We start from the raw sequence: 23,960 nt of genomic DNA, 5'->3' as shown, positions 1-23,960 counted from the left end.
CCAATGCACCCTACACACTGAGTATACAAAACATTAGGAACACCTGCTCTTTCCGTGCCAGACTGACCAGGTGAAAGCTATGATCCCTTATCGGATGTCACTTGTTAAATCGACATCAATCAGTGTAGATGAAGGGGAGGAGACAGGTTAAAGAAGGATTTTTAAGCCTCGAGACAATTGAGACATGGATTGTGTATGTGAGCCATTCAGAGGGTGAATGGGCAAGACAAAACATTTAGGTGCCTTTGAGCGGGGTATGGTAGTAGGTGCCAGGTGCACCGGTTTGAGTGTGTCAAGAACTGCAACGCTGCTGGGTTTTTCACGCTTAACAGTTTCCCGTGTGTATCAAGAATGGTCCACCACCCAAACGACATCCAGCCAACTTGACACAACTGTGGGAAGCATTGGAGTCAACATGGGGCCAGCATCCCTGTGGTACGCTTTCGACACCTTGTAAAGTCCACGCCCCAATGAATTGAGGCTGTTCTGAGGGCAAAATTAGGAAGATGTGTTCCTAATGTTTGGTATACTCAGTGCACTACTTTTTACCAGGGCCCAAAGAGGTGTCATCTGGGACGCGGACATTTACTTTAATTGTTTGGTTGAAAACTAACATTGACTTCAGCTGTTTGTTGGGCTGAAAACTAACTACATTGGCTTCAGCTGTTTGTTGGGTTGAAAACTAACTACATTGGCTTCAGCTGTTTGTTGGGTTGAAAACTAACTACATTGGCTTCAGCTGTTTGTTGGGTTGAAAACTAACTAACATTGACTTCAGCTGTTTGTTGGGTTGAAAACTAACTACATTGGCTTCAGCTGTTTGTTGGGTTGAAAACTAACTACATTGGCTTCAGCTGTTTGTTGGGCTGAAAACTAACTAACATTGGCTTCAGCTGTTTGTTGGGTTGAAAACTAACTAACATTGGCTTCAGCTGTTTGTTGGGTTGAAAACTAACTAACATTGACTTCAGCTGTTTGTTGGGTTGAAAACTAACTGACATTGGCTTCAGCTGTTTGTTGGGTTGAAAACTAACTGACATTGGCTTCAGCTGTTTGTTGGGCTGAAAACTAACTAACATTGACTTCAGCTGTTTGTTGGGTTGAAAACTAACTGACATTGGCTTCAGCTGTTTGTTGGGCTGAAAACTAACTAACATTGGCTTCAGCTGTTTGTTGGGTTGAAAACTAACTACATTGGCTTCAGCTGTTTGTTGGGTTGAAAACTAACTGACATTGGCTTCAGCTGTTTGTTGGGCTGAAAACTAACTGACATTGGCTTCAGCTGTTTGTTGGGCTGAAAACTAACTAACATTGACTTCAGCTGTTTGTTGGGTTGAAAACTAACTGACATTGGCTTCAGCTGTTTGTTGGGTTGAAAACTAACTAACATTGGCTTCAGCTGTTTGTTGGGCTGAAAACTAACTAACATTGACTTCAGCTGTTTGTTGGGCTGAAAACTAACTAACATTGGCTTCAGCTGTTTGTTGGGCTGAAAACTAACTAACATTGACTTCAGCTGTTTGTTGGGCTGAAAACTAACTAACATTGACTTCAGCTGTTTGTTGGGCTGAAAACTAACTAACATTGACTTCAGCTGTTTGTTGGGCTGAAAACTAACTAACATTGACTTCAGCTGTTTGTTGGGTTGAAAACTAACTAACATTGACTTCAGCTGTTTGTTGGGCTGAAAACTAACTAACATTGGCTTCAGCTGTTTGTTGGGCTGAAAACTAACTAACATTGACTTCAGCTGTTTGTTGGGCTGAAAACTAACTAACATTGACTTCAGCTGTTTGTTGGGCTGAAAACTAACTAACATTGACTTCAGCTGTTTGTTGGGCTGAAAACTAACTAACATTGACTTCAGCTGTTTGTTGGGTTGAAAACTAACTAACATTGACTTCAGCTGTTTGTTGGGCTGAAAACTAACTAACATTGGCTTCAGCTGTTTGTTGGGCTGAAAACTAACTAACATTGACTTCAGCTGTTTGTTGGGCTGAAAACTAACTAACATTGACTTCAGCTGTTTGTTGGGCTGAAAACTAACTAACATTGACTTCAGCTGTTTGTTGGTCTGAAAACTAACTAACATTGGCTTCAGCTGTTTGTTGGGCTGAAAACTAACTAACATTGGCTTCAGCTGTTTGTTGGGCTGAAAACTAACTAACATTGGCTTCAGCTGTTTGTTGGGCTGAAAACTAACTAACATTGACTTCAGCTGTTTGTTGGGCTGAAAACTAACTAACATTGGCTTCAGCTGTTTGTTGGGCTGAAAACTAACTAACATTGACTTCAGCTGTTTGTTGGGCTGAAAACTAGCTAACATTGACTTCAGCTGTTTGTTGGGCTGAAAACTAACTAACATTGACTTCAGCTGTTTGTTGGTCTGAAAACTAACTAACATTGGCTTCAGCTGTTTGTTGGGCTGAAAACTAACTAACATTGACTTCAGCTGTTTGTTGGGCTGAAAACTAACTGACATTGGCTTCAGCTGTTTGTTGGGCTGAAAACTAACTAACATTGACTTCAGCTGTTTGTTGGGCTGAAAACTAACTAACATTGGCTTTCTTTCCAGAACAACTGTAACAATCGTATGTACTATCAGAGAGATCAATCATTGGATTTTCATGCTGTTCAGGTTAACACCTATTTGAGCTCAGTTATGTCTGCAATAGAAATGGAGAGTTAAATGAACACAGCAAAAGGAGGATGGTAGGATGAGTGTTTGGACAAGAAAACAGGAGATCAGGAGGAGTGTTACGGGGTGATCTGGTGAAGAGAGAGATTGAAGACAGGAGGAGGGTTACGGGGTGATCTGGTGAAGAGATAGATTGAAAACAGGAGATCAGGAGGAGTGTTACGGGGTGATCTGGTGAAGAGATAGATTGAAAACAGGAGATCAGGAGGAGTGTTACGGGGTGATCTGGTGAAGAGATAGATTGAAAACAGGAGATCAGGAGGAGTGTTACGGGGTGATCTGGTGAAGAGATAGATTGAAAACAGGAGATCAGGAGGAGTGTTACGGGGTGATCTGGTGAAGAGATAGATTGAAAACAGGAGATCAGGAGGAGTGTTACGGGGTGATCTGGTGAAGAGATAGATTGAAGACAGGAGAACAGGAGAAGTGTTACGGGGTGATCTGGTAAAGAGATAGATCATCATGGTTGTAGTTCTTTATGATAGCCATATTAGCAGCTTATTAGCAGTTCATATTTTGCGGGTAAATACAGACGAATGTATAAAAGTCACCTTGTCCTAGAGAGATTTGCACGGTTAGCAAAACGTCACGCCAGGGTAAGCCTACACAAAACACAGCCCTTATTTTAAGTGTTTCTAAGATCCCTTATGGGGAAAAATGAAAGGTGTAAAAACGATTGGAACCATTTCCCTGTTTGACCGCTAGGTGTTATGGGTATTATGACTCATACTGTGGTACTCTATGGGCCCTGGTCAAAAGTAGTGCACTATATAGGGAATAGGGTGCAATTTCGGACACAGACTCAATGTATTGCTACAACACTAGTGAATTGCAGCACAAGCTGTGAAAGAAGCAGCGAGCTGTAATCATGCGTGTGCATGCGGTGTCTGTGTGGAGTTAAAGCTGGGTTCAAATGCTATTTGTTATCTGTCAAATACTTCGATTTCATGGCAATCTCAATCAAAGCCCAGCTAATGGATTTCAAAATTTCGGATACTATTTGAACTTTTCACCTTCAACTCCGCCTCCAGCTCAGCAACACGCCGCTCCAACATCCGTCGCTCCTGATGAGACAGAGAGAGAGAGAGACAGAGAGAGAGAGAGAGAGAGACAGAGAGAGAGAGAGAGAGACAGAGAGAGAGACAGAGAGAGAGACAGAGAGAGAGACAGAGAGAGAGAGAGAGAGAGAGAGACAGAGAGAGACGACAGAGAGACAGAGAGAGAGAGAGAGAGAGAGAGAGAGAGAGAGAGAGAGAGAGAGAGAGAGAGAGACAGAGAGAGAGACAGAGAGAGAGACAGAGAGAGAGACAGAGAGAGAGAGAGAGAGAGACAGAGAGAGAGAGAGACAGAGAGAGAGAGACAGAGAGAGAGACAGAGAGAGAGACAGAGAGAGAGACAGAGAGAGAGAGAGAGAGCAGAGAGAGAGAGAGAGACAGAGAGAGAGAGACAGAGAGAGAGACAGAGAGAAAGAGACAGAGAGAGAGAGAGACAGAGAGAGAGAGAGAGCAGAGAGAGAGAGAGACAGAGAGAGAGACAGAGAGAGAGAGAGAGCAGAGAAGAGAGAGAGAGAGAGAGAGAGAGAGAGAGAGAGAGACAGAGACAGAGACAGAGAGAGACAGAGAGAGAGAGAGACAGAGAGAGAGAGAGAGAGACAGAGAGACAGAGAGAGAGAGAGAGAGAGAGACAGAGAGAGAGAGAGAGAGAGAGAGAGAGAGAGAGAGAGAGAGAGAGAGAGAGAGAGAGAGACAGAGAGAGAGAGAGAGAGAGAGAGGAGAGAGAGGAAGGAAGAAAGCGGGTCAGGCAGCAGCAGTCAGTCGTGAGGCCAGGCTCAGCATCAGGTGTTTGACACTAGTTACTGTACTAGTTACTATATATATAACACAACACAAGCCAAGCCACACACGGCAGGAAGGAAGAGGAGGGACTTACCTTCTTCTCCAGCTCCAGCGTTGCTGAACAACTAAACCGCTCCTGTCTCTGTAACAACACACCCGCAGATGTTCACGTCAATAAAAGTCAACAGTTTGCAGTTACATTGAAATGGAGAGGCTGCAGAAGACTGCTTATTGTGGTCATTATGAAATGTATAATGCTGGTAGGCATGGACGGTATCCAGATTGTCACACCATACCGGGATATTCGGTAATACCGGCACTGAACACAAGGGGCACTATGTTCTAACCCCACAGCCTCTGTAATCTGAAGGTTAGCAATGCAAACAAGTACATGTAAAATCCCAGAGAATGCTAACTAAATGCTAACGAGCGGATTGCGAAGATTTTTATACATTCTCTGACCTAAACTACTCAAAAATGCTACTCACAGGTTGCTGCACGCAAATAAATATATTAGACAGCAAGGCTCTTGATCCAGGAGGGGATCCTCTGCTGTTTCCATGAGAAGCATGATTTTGGAAGAAGCTAACCACTTGGCTAGATAGCTAACTAGATACTAAATTAGCAGAGCATTTATCACATTTGAGACAGTTAACTTAATAGTTATAAGATATCTAGCTGGCAAACATTTAGTTGTGAACTGTCAAGAAGCAGTGCGGCTTGGCAGGGTGGTGTTTTCGGAGGACGCATGGCTCTCGACCTTCACCTCTCCCGAGTCCGTAGGGGAGTTGCAGCGATGGGACAAGGCTGTAACTACCAATTGGACATCAGGAAATTGTGGGGGAAAAGAAACACTGGAGGTGGTGGATCTGAATATCCTGTCCTACAAGACCTGCCTGCTCATGGCTTTGGCTTCGGATATGCGTGTTAGGGAACTACCAATCAGTTATTTTCAACAACCAAACTACCTAGCAGTTATTTTCAACAACCAAACTACCAATCAGTTATTTTCAACAACCAAACTACCAATCAGTTATTTTCAACAACCAAACTACCAATCAGTTATTTTCAACAACCAAACTACCAATCAGTTATTTTCAACAACCAAACTACCAATCAGTTATTTTCAACAACCAAACTACCTAGCAGTTATTTTCAACAACCAAACTACCAATCAGTTATTTTCAACAACCAAACTACCAATCAGTTATTTTCAACAACCAAACTACCAATCAGTTATTTTCAACAACCAAACTACCAATCAGTTATTTTCAACAACCAAACTACCAATCAGTTATTTTCAACAACCAAACTACCAATCAGTTATTTTCAACAACCAAACTACCAATCAGTTATTTTCAACAACCAAACTACCAATCAGTTATTTTCAACAACCAAACTACCTAGCAGTTATTTTCAACAACCAAACTACCAATCAGTTATTTTCAACAACCAAACTACCAATCAGTTATTTTCAACAACCAAACTACCTAGCAGTTATTTTCAACAACCAAACTACCAATCAGTTATTTTCAACAACCAAACTACCAATCAGTTATTTTCAACAACCAAACTACCTAGCAGTTATTTTCAACAACCAAACTACCAATCAGTTATTTTCAACAACCAAACTACCTAGCAGTTATTTTCAACAACCAAACTACCTAGCAGTTATTTTCAACAACCAAACTACCAATCAGTTATTTTCAACAACCAAACTACCAATCAGTTATTTTCAACAACCAAACTACCTAGCAGTTATTTTCAACAACCAAACTACCAATCAGTTATTTTCAACAACCAAACTACCTAGCAGTTATTTTCAACAACCAAACTACCAATCAGTTATTTTCAACAACCAAACTACCAATCAGTTATTTTCAACAACCAAACTACCAATCAGTTATTTTCAACAACCAAACTACCAATCAGTTATTTTCAACAACCAAACTACCAATCAGTTATTTTCAACAACCAAACTACCAATCAGTTATTTTCAACAACCAAACTACCAATCAGTTATTTTCAACAACCAAACTACCTAGCAGTTATTTTCAACAACCAAACTACCAATCAGTTATTTTCAACAACCAAACTACCAATCAGTTATTTTCAACAACCAAACTACCAATCAGTTATTTTCAACAACCAAACTACCAATCAGTTATTTTCAACAACCAAACTACCTAGCAGTTATTTTCAACAGAAACAAGACAAGGAGACACACAGCAATGTAAGCTTAATGTCGGACCTGTGTAACCTTGTCCAGGTCCAGTCTGGTCTGAGAGATGGTCCTCTGGGCGTCCTGCAGCTGAGACTGGAGCTGACCATTCTCCCTGGACACCTCCTCCAACAGCTGGGACAGAAAGAGATGACATTTTAATTAATACAAACAAGCAATGTTTGAAATAGAATTCCATTCCACTATACATGTCAAAAACAATGTCAATATATTTTTGAGAGAGCGCGTGAAACGGAAACAGAGAGAGAGAGACAGAGAGAGAGAGAGAGAGAGAGACAGACAGAGACAGAGACAGAGACAGAGAGAGTTATAGAGAGTGGAAGAGAGAGCGGGAGACATGGAGAGAGAAAGAGTCCAAAATTGGACAGGATGGGACTCCTAATATTGACTAGACCCTTCCAACCATTCGAACTTTATTCCATCTCCCTACCTTCTTGTAATCCTTGGTCTCAGAGCCTCCTCCTCTGTCGTTACATGACACGTCAGACCTGGGTAAAGCAGGGGTCAGAGGTCAGAGATATTATAATGACACCTCAGATACCAGTCACTTCTATGACAGTCAGGAAACAGGACAGGACAGATCAAAGAGCAGAGCAGAGTGTAAAGGTGGGATCCATACCTGGTGCTGGAATGGCTGTCTGTCTGTGGATCCTGCCCATTGCCTCCAAACCCCTCCTCTCCACTCATGTCGTTGTCATCACTCTACAGCAGGTCAATACATTATGGATGTCAATGTCCTCATTATTATTACCAGGATATAACCTAGTAACCTTATAACCACTCATTATGGATGTCAATGTCCTCATTATTATTACCAGGATATAACCTAGTAACCTTATAACCACTCATTATGGATGTCAATGTCCTCATTATCATTACCAGGATGTGGTCCTCTGTAGCTCAGCTGGTAGAGCACGGCGCTTGTAACGCCAAGGTAGTGGGTTCGATCCCCGGGACCACCCATACACAAAAATGTATGCACGCATGACTGTAAGTCGCTTTGGATAAAAGCGTCTGCTAAATGGCATATTATTATTATTATTATTATATATAACCTAGTAACCTTATAACCACTCATTATGGATGTCAATGTCCTCATTATTATTACCAGGATATAACCTAGTAACCTTATAACCACTCATTATGGATGTCAATGTCCTCATTATCATTACCAGGATATAACCTAGTAACCTTATAACCACTCATTATGGATGTCAATGTCCTCATTGTTATTACCAGGATATAACCTAGTAACCTTATAACCACTCATTATGGATGTCAATGTCCTCATTATCATTACCAGGATATAACCTAGTAACCTTATAACCACTCATTATGGATGTCAATGTCTTTGATAACCACTCATTATGGATGTCAATGTCCTCATTGTCATTATTATTACCAGGATATAACCTTGTAACCTTATAACCACTCATTGTGGATGCCAATGTCATCCTTGCGACAGGTTACAAACAGGACTATGACAGGTTATAATGTCTATGTCGCCCCGTTGAAAGGTCATAACCAGGACTAGCTCATGCACTCACCTTACAGGAGCAATTAGGGTTAAGAGCCTTGCTCAAAAGGCACAGACAGATTTCTTTACCTAGTCGGCTCGGGGATTCGAACCAGCGACCTTTTGGTTACTGGCCCAATGCTCTTAACTGCTAGGCTACCTGCCGCCCATATACAGTTGAAGTCGGAAGTTTACATACACTTAGGTTGGAGTCATTAAAACTCGTTTTTCAACCACTCCACACATTTCTTGTTAACAAACTATAGTTTTGGCAAGTCGGTTAGGACATCTACTTTGTGCATGACACAAGTAATTTTTCCAACAATTGTTTACAGACAGATTATTTCACTTATAATTCACTGTATCCCAATTCCAGTGGGTCAGAAGTTTACATACACTAAGTTGACTGTGCTTTTAAACAGCTTTGAAAATTCCAGAAAATTATGTCATGGCTTTAGAAGCTTCTGATAGGCTAATTGACATATTTTGAGTCAATTGGAGGTGTACCTGTGGATGTATTTCAAGGCCTACCTTCAAACTCAGTGCCTCTTTGCTTGACATCATGTGAAAATCAAAAGAAATCAGCCAAGACCTCAGAAAAAAATTTGTAGGCCTCCACAAGTCTGGTTCATCCTTGGGAGCAATTTCCAAACGCCTGAAGGTACCACGTTCATCTGTACAAATAATAGTACGCAAGTATAAACACCATGGGACCACGCAGCCGTCATACCGCTCAGGAAGGAGACACGTTCTGTCTCCTAGAGATTAACGTATTTTGGTGCGAAAAGTGCAAATCAATCCCAGAACAACAGCAAAGGACCCTGTGAAGATGCTGGAGGAAACAGGTACAAAAGTATCTATATCCACAGTAAAACGAGTCCTATATCGACATAACCTGAAAGGCCGCTCAGCAAGGAAGAAGCCACTGCTCCAAAACCGCCATAAAAAAGCCAGACTACGGTTTGCAACTGCACATGGGGACAAAGATCGTACTTTTTGGAGAAATGTCTTCTGGTCTGATGAAACAAAAATAGAACTGTTTGGCCATAATGACCATCGTTATGTTTGGAGGAAAAAGGGGGTACTTGCAAGCCGAAGAACACCATCCCAACCGTGAAGCACGGGGGTGGCAGCATCATGCTGTGGGGGTGCTTTGCTGCAGGAGGGACTGGTGCACTTCACAAAATAGATGGCATCATGAGGAAGGAAAATTATGTGGATATATTGAAGCAACATCTCAAGACATCAGTCAGGAAGTTAAAGCTTGGTCGCAAATGGGTCTTCCAAATGGACAATGACCCCAAGCATACTTCCAAAGTTGTGGCAAAATGGCTTAAGGACAACAAAGTCAAGGTATTGGAGTGGTCATCACAAAGCCCTGACCTCAATCCTATAGAAAATGTGTGGGCAGAACTGAAAAAGCGTGTGCGAGCAAGGAGGCCTATAAACCTGACTCAGTTACACCAGCTCTGTCAGGAGGAATGGGCCAAAATTCACCCAACTTATTGTGGGAAGCTTGTGGAAGGCTACCCGAAATGTTTGACCCAAGTTAAACAATTTAAAGGCAATGCTACCAAATACTAATTGAGTGCATGTAAACTTCTGACCCACTGGGAATGTGATGAAAGAAATAGAAGCTGAGATAAATCATTCTCTCTACTATTATTCTGACATTTCACATTCTTAAAATAAAAGTGTTGATCCTAACTGACCTAAGACAGGGAATTTTTACTAGGATTAAATGTCAGGAATTGTGAAAAACTGAGTTTAAATGTATTTGGCTAAGGTGTATGTAAACTTCCGACTTCAACTGTATGATGCCAATGCCATCCTTATGTGCAAGGCTTTTATAGGGTTATAAGCAGGGGTTGGAACCGATATTATTTTCCAATAGTTTCGTTCTGAATAGAAACATAATTTTTACGTTCCGTTCCACTGTTCCGACCAGCAAAATAAAGTTCTGAACCGGTTTGAACCCCAAAAAGGTACCAGTTTATATAATTCATATATAATTTTTTGTACATTTAGCTCATTAAATGACTTCACCAATCAGTGCGGATAGAGCCGGCGAGCTGGTTGTTTACATACGTGATGGACAGACGAGTGTAGCCAATGGCGCAAGATGCCACTGAAATGTTACGGGTGAGGAGAGAGCGAGAGAGGGTTGAGGAGGAGGCTTGAAGCACTCGGCATCTTGTTATGACATGCATTATCTGAATTAGGTCCACAGAATAATACCTACGGAGGAGCGGCTTCTATGGAGGAACGCTGAATGTCCTTTGGGCTAGCTAGCTAACAAGCTTGTGTGTGTGCAGAGCGGCACCAGAATTAAAAACACTTCTTACCATTTTGTAGTTAATAAATCCAACGTGAAACGTGATCACTAGGCCTATAGTATCCTTAACTAGCATTGAAAAAGTGAATCCATTCTTCTATAGCTAATTAAATCTCTCTCTCCCTTTCTTCTGAATAAAGCTTGTAAGGTCAGTAGCCTCTGCTTCGGAGGGGGGAGAGGGAGGTAGCATAAACACACACTGGCAAAGGTTTCCAGCTGGCAGGCAGACACTGGAACACGCATAAACACACACTGGCAAAGGTTTCCAGCTGGCAGGCAGACACTGGAATACGCATAAACACACACTGGCAAAGGTTTCCAGCTGGCAGGCAGACACTGGAACACGTTTCTGAGTGACAGAGTGAGGGCTTTGCATAGGTGCTTTGATGCATTTTTTTTTTGTTCGACTGAAAAAAATGCCTGGAATTTTAAAAAAACGGTTCTGTTCCGGAATAGTATGGACCACTTTCGTTCCTGGTTCAGTTCTGTTCCCTGAACCAGTTCTAACCCCTGGTTATAAAGCACTCACCTCTCCGGCTCTCTGAGCTCTCCTCCTGGCCCTCCGTCTCTCCCTGACGATACGGTCACTCTCACTTTCCCCTCCTGCACTACTCTCCTGGCCGGAGGTCTGGGGGCGAAGGGTACCAGCGGGTTGAGTCAACCCCAACAGGTCAGACTTCTGCAGGCTGGCGATACGGGACCTCCAGCTTACCTCCTGAAGACAATAGTAATGTAATCAACCATAACATAATACATCAACGCAGTTCTTTACCATCGCTACGACATATCACATCCAACATACAGGTGTAACATTTGCAACCCACGCCGACACAACTCGGCACCATCAACTGATCAAGAAAATCGACAGTAGGTCCCACGGTGGGTGACGTCACTTGCATGATGTTGTACAACCCCCCTCATAAACCTTAAGACATTTTAAACATATAAACACCTCTTCTGCCTTCTTCCTCTTCTTCTCTTCCTCCTCTTCCTTTGTCTTTTCTGTCCCTTTGTCCGTCTTCATGGTCTTCTCAGCTTCCTGCAGGTCTGTGAGCGTCACGCCCTGATTGGACAACAGATAGAAGGTGCTGGTCCTGTTACTTTCTAAATGTAAATCTGTTACAGTTACTAGTTAGTCACTCACCACCTTCCGGAGTCACTCACCACCTTCCGGAGTCACTCACCACCTTCCGGAGACACTCACCACCTCCCGGAGACACTCACCACCTTCCGGAGACACTCACCACCTCCCGGAGACACTCACCACCTTCCGGAGACACTCACCACCTTCCGGAGACACTCACCACCTTCCGGAGACACTCACCACCTTCCGGAGACACTCACCACCTTCCGGAGACACTCACCACCTTCCGGAGTCACTCACCACCTCCGGAAACACTCACCACCTTCCGGAGACACTCACCACCTCCCGGAGACATTTGAAACCCCACCTCTTTAAGGAATCCCTGGGATAGGATAAAGTAATCCTTCTACCCCCCCTTACCCCACCCCAAAGAAATTAAAAAATATATATATAAACATATTGTAAAGTGGTTATCCCACTGGCTATAAGGTGAATGCACCAATTTGTAAGTCGCTCTGGATAAGAGCGTCTGCTAAATGACGTAAATGTAAATGTAGTTACCTGTCCCAACATTTTCATCAGCAACGTAACTTTTGGATTACCCAAACTCATTAACGTAATCTGATTACTTTCAGTTACTTTGAGATTATTTTCCCCTTTAAGAGGCATTAGAAAAAGACAAATAATAATATTATCAACTGTTAGAGTTTACCTGAGGTGGGACCAAGTCTCAAGTCGAGTCTCGAGTCGAGTCCAAGTCGTGCATTCTAAGAAAAAGTCAAGTCGTCTTTTCAAGTCAAGTCAAGTGAAATATATATATATTTATGCAGCGACTTCAAATCTTTCTGTATTTATTTGGAGACAGAACTTTTGATTATTTACTTCACAGCACATATGGATTATGTAAAAACATGGACCTTGTAGCAGTCAATAGGGCATGAAGTCGGCAGATGGCAAGTCAGGTTGACCTGCTCAGAGGGTAGATTTATTTACAGGTCTTGCTAATCCAATGGTGAAAGCGCCATATCATATACGAAATATAGCCTATAAGTAGATTTACCAAATAGGTATTCACGGGCAATAAACCAAAAGAAATAGCCTCTGTATCAGGCTTAACCTGTCCTGTCTGAACGGACACAGGTAGACGGCAAGACTGTACAGCCTCCCCTTGAAGAACCAAATCGAATCTGTTTAACAGGAGGTCCAACAGGTAGCCTTCATTTAAGCCCCTCCCAGGACCAAGTAGCAACCAATAAACTAGTTGTACAATGTCAAAGGCAATTTGCACATCCGTTGTTACATTCGTCTTAAATCAGACTTGATGATTATTATTTCATCACTATTCGTTTTCTCTTATTCAACGTACAAAGCGCGGAGCGCAGGACGCGTAGCCTATTTCTTATCAAACATGAAACAGAAACGTCTACGTGTTGCAACGGTACGGGGGGATGGAATGATGAAACGCTAGCAATTATTGTAGGATTAGATGGAATATAAATGTACCACATGTGCATTTAAACGTGTGAAAGCAACAGCATTTAAACGAGAGAACAAAACGTTGGGAGATGTTGCGCCTGGTGCGTCTTCGCCACAGTGATTATTAACAACAAATTCATGCTTCATAAGTAAATTATCAATTTAAAAGGCCCTTTTGACATACCACACACCAGAAGGCCTATGCTAGTAATTGTTGCTTGATGCCAAATTGCTGGTGAGCTTGCAACGGTTAACATTCTTGATCACCGAACAATTTACGGAGATGTTGTATTCGTTTATGTCAATCCTCTCTCTCTCTACAATGTGACGTTTGCGCTGCACCCCGGATCCTGTAGGTGTACAGCTCACTCTGTTGTTTATGATTTTGTTGTCATGGACGACTGATTGAGCTCATTGCTGTTGAGTTGAAAAATAAATGCTGCTCTCTTGGAAAAGGCATGCTAGGAGCAATACCGAAAAGTGCTACTTGAATGTCAAAAATTCATGCCACATTACAGGCCTATCGTTTACATTTTGTTGGTATCACTTTGATATCTCGTTAATTAAGGGTAAATCCACAGTTGAAACAATAACAAACATCGGAGAAAAACAGGCTTCTATTTCGGATTCTCATGCGACCGTTGAACTAATAAGCTCATGAGGCATTTATAAGTCACATTCTTCTAGAATCAATGGGTATACATCATTCATTTATAAGTCCCCCCCAAAAAATGGATGTAGAAACTACAGATTGCCCCCTTTTAAGTCTATCAAAAGTGTGTGAGTTTGAGCATGTGTCCCCTTAGTCCTATGGACATATATATATATTTTTAATCAACACAAATTAGATTGAGCAATAAAAGGCCCACTCGTGGTCTTCTTAAATTAAACTAGTTGTTGTCTGTGTGGAGCACAATACCACGGAGGAGTTTAGAAGGGAGGAACTCAAACTGTTATCCCATAGGCCCGTGATCCACACTATGCAGATGTCGCAAGAGCGCATTCTTCACTGGCTGTCCACTGGTCGCAAAATAACTATGATTGACAGGCAGCTTACACTTCTTCAATTCAATCATTATTGGGTTAAAAAACACATTTACAGCAACCACAATCCGTAAGGCATAAACAGCTAAATGAGAGAGCAGCAGCGTGATTAACGTCAATGCCCTATGTAGATATCAACAGTAAGTCATATCCATATTGCCCGTAGACTACACCACTGTTGTCGTCCTTACCTCCAAACGTATCTTCCAATTGGATCATATTTGGATGCTTGACAGCAGTAGCACCATTAGAAGACATATCTTGGACTGTAGACTAAAAAAGCCTATATTCCCTGGTCTTTTCACGCGATCCATCAAACACATTTGGTGCGTCGTCACAGTGGTCTCTCACTCGTGGTCAGACTCCGCTCAGGCGGAATAAACTTTAAAAAGGTGCACCTTTTTTTCAATGCCGATTTGAATGTAATTGAGAAAACAGAAAGGTGTAAAATATTTGTTTTCTCTCGCAAACATCCTTTCAGAAGTAATCTTAGAAGTAATCATCTAGTTTATCAAAATGATCTGTAATCTGATTACAATATTGTTGCTGATAAAGTAACAGATTACCGTGTTTTTGTAATCCATTCCTCTTCTTATGTCAGATCAACATGTCATAATATTGAACAGTATAAATAATGATTATTGAGCAGCGGTCTGACCTACTTCACACACTAAAGCACCTTGGGGTCAATTACATTTCAATTCAGGAAATAAACTGAAATTCTTATTCTGATTCAATCCTATTGTATGAGTATGTCAGTTAAATGTATATGTCTACATTTTTTTTTTTCATTTTAGTCATTTAGCAGACGCTCTTATCCAGAGCGACTTACAGGAGCAATTAGGGTTAGTGCCTTGCTCAAGGGCACATCGACTGATTTTTCACCTAGTCGGCTCGGAGATTAGAACCAGCGACCTTTCGGTTACTGGCACAACGCTCTTACCCACTAAGCTACCAGCCACCCCCGAGGCAGATGGACTGACCTGAGTGGATCGTCGTGACTGTCTGGCGTGTCTGGAGCGAGCCTTCCTCTGAGCCTCAGCCTCCTCATCACGAACCGGGGTCAGGTAGGATCTGGACCGGGGAAAACACAGAACAATTACCCATAACATAATTTAGACATCACACATCGGGATCAGATAGGAGCTGAGGGGAACACACAGAACATATAACTACATTTACCTACATTTAAATATATTTAACAACATTTAAATAAAATTAACTACATTTATAAATATATGACTACAGTTAGAAAGGTAAGTGGGTTTTATTTAGACAGAAAGGTAAGTGGGTTTTATTTAGACAGAAAGGTAAGTTGGAAACAGATAAGAGGAGAAACTGACAGAATTGAAAGTTGCAGATCAGCGATTTGAACCCCCATCACAGGTTTGAACCCCCATCACAGGTTTGAACCCCCATCACAGGTTTGAACCCCCATCACAGGTTTGAACCCCCATCACAGATGGCCAGAGTCAGCTGGGTAGACCACTACACCAAACTCTGGCACCGCACATAACCTCAACTATATCACATAACACTCACATAACACTCAACTACAGCCGAACACTCCCAGCATGCCAGTGTTTAAAGGTGAACGTTCAAACATCTATTAAACAGACAGCCTCTGTAAACGCTGGAACATCGCTGTCGTCATGGCGAACAGACTCACTTGCGTCTCTGCTTGGTCTCCAGGTCACTGGTGGTGACAGAGTTGGGGGTGGTGGTGGTGACAGAGTTGGAGGTGGTGGTGGTGACAGAGTTGGAGGTGGTGGTGGTGACAGAACACTGCTCCTGAGCCAGTCTAAGGGAGATAAATGGTTTGCATGGCAGATTAACTGTTTTGGTACATTTTTAACAGACACAACAAAAATCTGTCCTCTCCTCTCCTCCTCTCCTCTCCTCCCCTGTCCTCTCCCTGTCCTCTCCTAGTCTCCTCCCCTTCATCAATCTGTCCTCTACTCGTCTCCTCCCCTTCATCAATCTGTCCTCTCCTCGTCTCCTCCCCTTCATCAATCTGTCCTCTCCTCGTCTCCTCCCCTTCATCAATCTGTCCTCTCCTAGTCTCCTCCCCTTCATCAATCTGTCCTCTCCTAGTCTCCTCCCCTTCATCAATCTGTCCTCTCCTAGTCTCCTCCCCTTCATCAGCACCAATTGGAAAAGACTTGACAGGTGAAATATACAGCGCCTTCAGAAAGTATTCACACTCCTTGACTTTTACCACATTTTGTTGTGTTACAAAGTGGGATTAAAATTGATTTAATTGTCATTTTTTTGTCAACAATCTACACAAGTGGAAGAAAAATGTAAAAATAATATATTAATGGAAAATAAAACACTAATATACACTCCATCAGGGATCATCAACTAGATTCAGCCGCCGGCCGGAACATAATTACAAATAATTTGTAGACTGCAAATTGACTGCAATTATAATGTTTAACTAAGACCTAATCATTTCAAACCTTGCTTACATTTGTATACGATCACATCGTGTCTCTCCATTATGCGTGGGAATAGAGTTCTTAAATTAAAATCACTTGGAGCTGATTTACTGGTGGTTTTATTTACAGTCTTTTATGTCCAACAATTACAATTCCACACCAAAAAAATTATATATATATATATATTTTTTCCTCAGAAAACTTTGGGGGCCAGATAAAACCACTCGCGGGCCGCCAGTTGGGGAACCCTCGAGAGTGGTGATTCTAGTCGGGTGGGCGGGTGCCAGCAGCGTTCGATTGAAGAGCATGCATTTAGTTTTACTAGCGTTTAAGAGCAGTTGGAGGCTACTGAAGGAGTGTTGTATGGCATTGAAGCTCGTTTGGAGGTTTGTTAACACGGTGATGTATACAATGTATACAAAATGGTGTCGTCTGCGTAGAGGTGGATCTGAGAGTCACCAGCAGCAAGAGCGACATCATTGATATACACGGAGAAAAGAGTCGGCCCAAGAATTGAACCCTGTGGCACCCCCATAGAGACTGCCATAGGTCCAGACAACAGGCCCTCCGATTTGACACATTGAACTCTATCTGAGAAGTAGTTGGTGAACCAGGTGAGGCAGTCATTTGAGAAACCAAGGCTATTTAGTCTGCCAATAAGAATGCGGTGGTTGACAGAGTTGAAATCCTTGGCCAGGTCGATGAAGACGGCTGCACAGTACTGTCTATTATCGATCGCGGTTATAATATCGTTTAGGACCTTGAGCGTGGCTGAAGTGCACCCATCGACCAGCTCGAAACCGGATTGCATAGCGGACAAGGTACGGTGGGATTAAATGGTCGGTGATCTGTTTGTTAACTTGGCTTTCAAATACTTTCGAAAGGCAGGGCAGGATGGATATAGGTCTGTAACAGTTTGGATCTAGAGTGTCACCCCCTTTGAAGAGGGGGATGACCGCGGCAGCTTTCAATCTCTGGGGATCTCAGACGTTACGAAAGAGAGGTTGAACAGGCTAGTAATAGGGGTTACGACAAATTTCGGCGGCTAGTTTTTAGAAAGAAAGGGTCCAGATTGTCTAGCCCAGCTGATTTGTAGGGGTCCAGATTTTGCAGCTCTTTCAGAACATCAGCTGTCTGAATTTGTGTGAAGGAGAAGCGGGGGGCATGGGCAAGTTGCAGCGGAGGGTGCAGAGTTGGTGGCCGGGTAGTGGTAGCCAGGTGGAAAGCATGGCCAGCTGTAGCAAAATGCTTGTTGAAATTCTCCGATTATTGTAGATTTATCGGTGGTGATAGTGTTTCCTAGCCTCAGTGCAGTGGGTAGCTGGGAGGAGGTGCTCTTATTCTCCATGGACTTTACAGTGTCCCAAAACTTTTGGAGTTAGTGCTACAGGATGCAAATTTCTGTTTGAAAAAGTTAGCCTTTGCTTTCCTGACTGCTTGTGTATATTGGTTCCTAACTTCCCTGAAAAGTTGCATATACGCGGGGGCTATTTGATGCTAATGCAGTACGCCACAGGATGTTTTTGTGCTGGTCAAGGGCAGTCAAGTCTGAGGAGAACCAGGGGCTATATCTGTTCTTGGTTCTGTATTTTTGAATGGGGCATGTTTATTTAAGATTGAGAGGAAATTACTTTTAAAGAACAACCAGGCATCCTCTACTGACGGAATGAGATCTATATCCATCCAGGATACCTGGGCCAGGTCAATTAGGAAGGCCTGCTCGCTGAAGTGTTTTAGGGAGCGTTTGACAGTGATGAGGGTGGTCGTTTGACCGCGGACCCGTTACGGACGCAGGCAATAAGGCAGTGATCGCTGAGATCCTGGTTGAAGACAGCCGAGGTGTATTTAGAGGGTAAGTTAGTCAGGATGATATCTATGAGGGTACCCATGTTTACGGATTTAGGGTTGTACCTGGTAGGTTCGTTGATAATTTGTGTGAGATTGAGGGCATCTAGTTTGGATTGTAGAATGGCCGGGGTGTTAAGCATATCCCAATTTAGGTCACCAAGCAGTACGAACTCTGAGGATAAATGGGGGGAAATCAATTCACATATGGTGTCCAGGGCACAGCTGGGGGCTGAGGGGGGTCTGTAGCAAGCGGCAACAGTGAGAAACGTATTTCTGGAAAGGTGGATTTTTAGAAGAAGAAGCTCAAACTGTTTGGGCACAGACCTGGATAGTATGATAGAGCTCTGCAGGCTATCTCTACAGTAGATTGCAACTCCACCCCCTTTGGCAGTTCTATCTAGACAGAAAATGTTATAGTTGGGGATGGAAATTTCAGAATTTTTGGTGGCCTTCCTAAGCCAGGATTCAGACACTGCTAGAACATCAGGGTTGGCGGAGTGTGCTAACACAGTGAATAACTCAAACTTAGGAAGTAGACTTCTGATATTTACGTGCAAGAAACCAAGACTTTTGCGATTACAGAAGTCAGCAAATGATAGCGCCTGGGGGGTAGGAGTGATACTGGGGGCTGCAGGGCCTGGGTTAGCCTCTACATCATCAGAGGAACAGAGGAGGACTAGAATAAGGATACGGCTAAAGGCTTTAAGAACTGGTCTTCTAGTGCGTTGGGTACATAGAATAAAGGGGGCAGATTTCCGGGCGTTGTAGAAAAGATTCAGGGCATTATGTACAGACAAGGATATGGAAGGATATGAGTAAAGTGGAGGTAAACCTAAGCGTTGGGTAACAATGAAAGAGATAGCATCACTGGAGGCACCAATTGAGTCGGTCTCCGCGTGTATGGGGGGTGGGACAAAGGAGCTATCTAAGGCAGGTTTAGCTGGGCTGGGGGATCTACAGTGAAATAATACAATAAGAAATAACCGAAACAACAAAAGAACTAACCCAAACAGCAATAAGCTAACCATATTGACATGGGAGAGAGGCATAAAGCAATCACAGGTGTAATTTGAGAGAGCTAAGACAACAGCTGGTAATGACGACACAGTTTGGGCTGAGGCTAAACATAAACAGGATGTGGTACCGTAAAAAGGAACAGTCCAGCAGACATCAGCTGTATAGCTGAGTTATCATAAGGTCCGGTGAACAGCAATAGGATAGTTCGGAGGTTTTTTTATTTTATTTTTTATTTCACCTTTATTTAACCAGGTAAGCCAGTTGAGAACAGGTTCTCATTTACAACTGCGACCTGGCCAAGATAAAGCAAAGTAGTGCAATAAAAACAACACAGAGTTACATATGGGGTAAAAAAACAAAGTCAAAAATACAACAGAAAATATATATACAGTGTGTGCAAATGTAGCAAGTTATGGAGGTAAGGCAATAAATAGGCTATAGTGCAGAATAATTACAATAGTATTAACACTGGAATGCTAGATGTGCAAGAGATTATGTGCAAATAGAGATACTGGGGTGCAAAAGAGCAAAATAAATAACAAGGTAGTTCGGGGGCTGCTAAAGCACTAGCGGGCAAGAGATGGAATCTTCGTGGTCGACGTCGTAACGGGAAGCCTGTTGTAACCACATCAGACGATTTCGTCGGCAGACCAGTCGTGGTAGGATCGGCGGGGCTCCGTGTCAACACTAGGTGGTCCCGTCCGGTTGACAGAGAGTAGATAGCCGGGAGATGGGAGATGGGCCTAGCTCAGGATGATTAGCCAGACCACAACGTCCATTTTGTTGCAGCTAGCTGGTAGCGATGAATCCGGAGTTAAAGGTCCAGTGATTCAGTGATTCCGGCAGAAAAACTGATCTGTTCTGGGTCGATAACGCACTGTGCAGACAGTGCAGACTGGCCGAATAATAGTCCAGACTAGAAAGCTGGCTGGTAGGTGGTGCAGGCCACGGACAATGGTGAAAAACCGCTAACGGTAGCTGATAGCAAGTAGCTAGTTAGCTGGCTACTCCCGTCCGGTAGACCTAGAGGTAGATAGCCGGGATATGAGCCTGGCTCTAGGCTAGCTCGAGGCTAACTGGTGCTTGCATCGGGGGCAGTGGTGATTAGCCAAACAGCAACATCCATTCGGTTGCGGCTTGCTAGTTGCGATCCGGTGAAAAATGTCCAGTGATTAAATTATTCCGGCAGAAAAATCCAATGTTCTGGGTGAAATACCGCTAACTGTGGCTAATAGCAAGTAGCTAGTTAGCTGGCTAGCTAGTTTCAACTGGAGATTCTAGATAAAGGTAAGTCAATAATAGAATCCGTTCCACATTGAGTGAGGCGGAGTTGCAGGAAAGTATATTTTGTAGAAGGATGAAAAGTCTGATAGGGAAATATGTACGAAAAATACAAAAAAAAACAGGGTATTTACAGGCTATTTACAGACACACGACAAAAACAGGACTGCACTACTACGCCATCTTGGATTCATAGAAAGAGTTAAGGAAATATTTACCAAATAAACTAAAGTAAAAAATTATAAAAAGTAACACAATAAAATAACAATAACGAGGCTATATACAGGGGGTACCGGTACCGAGTCAATGTGCAGGGGTACAGGTTAGTCAAGGTAATTTGAACATGTAGGTAGGGGTACAGTGACTATGCAGCGGGTAGCAGCAGTGTAAAAACAAATGGGGGGGTGGTCAATGTAAATAGTCCGGGTGGCCATTTGATTAATTGTTCAGCAGTTTTATGGCTTGAGGGTAGAAGCTGTTAAGGAGCCTTTTGGTCCTAGACTTGGCGCTCCGGTACCGCTTGCCGTGTGGTAGCAGAGATAACAGTCTATGACTTGGGTGACTGGAGTCGTAGAACATTTTTGGGGCTTACCTCTGACACCGCCCAGTATATAGGTCCTGGATGTCAGGACGCTTGGCCCCAGTGATGTACTGGGCCGTACGCACTACCCTCTGTAGCGCCTTAGATGCCAAGCAGTTGCCATACCAGGCAGTGATGCAACCGGTCAGGATGCGCTCGATGGTGCAGCTGTAGAACTTTTTGAGGATCTGGGGACCCATGCCAAATCTTTTCAGTCTCCTGAGGGGGAATAGACTTTGTCGTGCCCTCTTCACGACTGTCTTGGTGTGTTTGGACCATGATAGTTTGTTGGTGATGTGGTCACCAGGAACTTGAAACTCTTGATCCGCTGCACTACAGTCCCGTCGATGTTAATGGGGGCGTGTTCGGCCCTCCTTTTCCTGTAGTCCACGATCAGCTCCTTTGTCTTGCTCACATTGAGGGAGAGGTTGTTGTCCTGGCACCACACGGCCAGGTCTCTGACCTCCTCCCTATAGGCTGTCTCATCGTTGTCGGTGATCAGGCCTACCACTGTTGTGTCGTTGGCAAACGTAATGATGGTGTTGGAGTCGGTGCCTGGCCATGCAGTCATGGGTGAACAGGGAGTACAGGAGGGGACTGAGCACGCACCCCTGAGGGGCCCCCGTGTTGAGGATCAGCGTGGCAGATATGGTGTTACCTACCCTTACCACCTGGGGGCGGCCCGTCAGGAAGTCCATCATCCAGTTGCAGAGGGAGGTGTTTAGTCCCAGGGTCCTTAGCTTAGTGATGAGCTAAGTGGGCACTATGGTGTTGAACGCTGTGCTGTACTCAATGAACAGCATTCTCACATAGGTGTTCCTTTTGTCCAGGTGGGAAAGGGCAGTGTGGAGTGCGATTGAGATTGCGTCATCTGTGGATCTGTTGGGGTGGTATGCAAATTGGAGTGGGTCTAGGGTATCTGGGATGATGGTGTTGATGTGAGCCATGACCAGCCTTTCAAAGCACTTCATGGCTACCGACGTGAGTGCTACGGGTCGGTAGTCATTTAGGCAGGTTACCTTAGTGTTCTTGGGCACAGGGACTTTGGTGGTCTGCTTGAAACATGTAGGTATTATAGACTCGTCAGGGAGAGGTTGAAAATGTCAGTGAAGACACTTGCCAGTTGGTCCGTGCATGCTTTGAGTACACGTCCTGGTAATCCATCTGGCCCCGCGGCTTTGTGAATGTTGACCTGTTTAAAGGTCTTGCTCACATCGGCTACCGAGAGCGTTATCACACAGTCGTCCGGAACAGCTGGTGCTCTCATGCATGCTTCAGTGTTGCTTGCCTCGAAGCGAGCTGGGCAGCTCGCTGCTGGGTTTCCCTTTGTAGTCCGTAATAGTTTTCAAGTCCTACCACATCTGACGAGCGTCAGAGCCGGTGTAGTAGGATTCAACCTTAATCCTGTATTGAGGCGTTGCCTGTTTGATAGTTCGTCTGAGGGCGTAGCAGGATATCTTATAAGCGTACGTATTAGTGTCCCGCTCCTTGAAAGCGGCAGCTCTAGACTTTAGCTCGATGCGGATGTTGCCTGTAATCCATGGCTTCTGGTTGGGATATGTACATACGGTCACTGTGGGGACGACGTCGTCGATGCACTTATTGATGAAGCAGATGACTGAGGTGGTATACTCCTCAATGCCATTGGATGAATCCCGGAACATATTCCAGTCTGTGCTAGCAAAACAGTCCTGTAGCGTAGCATCCGTGTCATCTGACCACTTCTGTATTGAGCGAGTCACTGGTACTTCCTGCTTTAGTTTTTGCTTGTAAGCAGGAATCAGGAGGATAGAGTTATGGTCAGATTTTCCAAATGGAGGGCGAGGGAGAGCTTTGTATGCGTCTCTGTGTGTGGAGTAAAGGTGGTCTAGTTTTTTTCCCTCTGGTTACACATGTGACATGCTGGTAGAAATTAGGTAAAAGAGATTTAAGTTTGCCTGCATTAAAGTCCCCGGCCACTAGGAGCGCTGCCTCTGGATGAGCGTTTTCCTGTTTGTTTATGGCCTTATACAGCTCGTTGAGTGCGGTCTTAGTGCCAGCATCGGTTTGTGGTGGTAAATAGACGGCTACGAATAATATAGATGAGAACTCTCTTGGTAGATATTGGGTCTACAGCTTATCATGAGGTACTCTACCTCAGGCGAGCAATACCTTGAGACTTCCTTAATATTAGACATCCCTCACCAGCTGTTATTGACAAATAGACACACACCCCTCCGCCCCTCGTCTTACCAGACGTAGCTTCTCTGTCCTGACGAAGCACGGAAAACCCAGCCAGCTCTATATTATCCGTGTCGTCGTTCAGCCACGACTCGGTGAAACACAAGTTATTACAGTTTTTAATGTCCCGTTACTGGCAGTTGTCTGGCAACATTCTGACATATAGACTACTGGCAGTAGGTTAGGATATTCTTGATCGTAGATCATCCATTTAGTTTTCTAATGATTGCACATTGGCCAATAGAACGGTAGTGGAGGTTTACTCACTGGCCTATGAATTCCCAGAAGGCAGCCCGACCTCCGACCTCCGCCCCCTTTTTCTCCGTCTTTTCTTCACGCAAAT

The 23,960-nt window shown here is 43.6% G+C and overlaps 1 protein-coding gene across 1 annotated transcript in view; it reads right to left on the bottom strand.

The window, feature by feature from the left end:
• LOC123485057 (protein phosphatase 1 regulatory subunit 12A-like) overlaps window positions 1–23,960 on the bottom strand; it is a 38,633-nt gene that overhangs the window by 3,353 nt on the left and 11,320 nt on the right. Inside the window, exons 6-14 of the mRNA XM_045215912.1 lie at window positions 15,900–16,031; window positions 15,214–15,304; window positions 11,579–11,689; window positions 11,156–11,341; window positions 7,395–7,477; window positions 7,206–7,263; window positions 6,785–6,889; window positions 4,628–4,675; window positions 3,712–3,762 (exon numbers count right to left, since the gene is read on the bottom strand). Of these exons, the coding sequence (XP_045071847.1) occupies window positions 3,712–3,762; window positions 4,628–4,675; window positions 6,785–6,889; window positions 7,206–7,263; window positions 7,395–7,477; window positions 11,156–11,341; window positions 11,579–11,689; window positions 15,214–15,304; window positions 15,900–16,031 (865 nt within the window). The remainder of the gene's footprint in view (window positions 1–3,711; window positions 3,763–4,627; window positions 4,676–6,784; window positions 6,890–7,205; window positions 7,264–7,394; window positions 7,478–11,155; window positions 11,342–11,578; window positions 11,690–15,213; window positions 15,305–15,899; window positions 16,032–23,960) is intronic.

Source organism: Coregonus clupeaformis, unplaced genomic scaffold, assembly GCF_020615455.1.
Source record: "Coregonus clupeaformis isolate EN_2021a unplaced genomic scaffold, ASM2061545v1 scaf0552, whole genome shotgun sequence".
NCBI lineage: Eukaryota > Metazoa > Chordata > Actinopteri > Salmoniformes > Salmonidae > Coregonus > Coregonus clupeaformis.
This window is presented reverse-complemented; position numbering and strand designations above follow the sequence as displayed.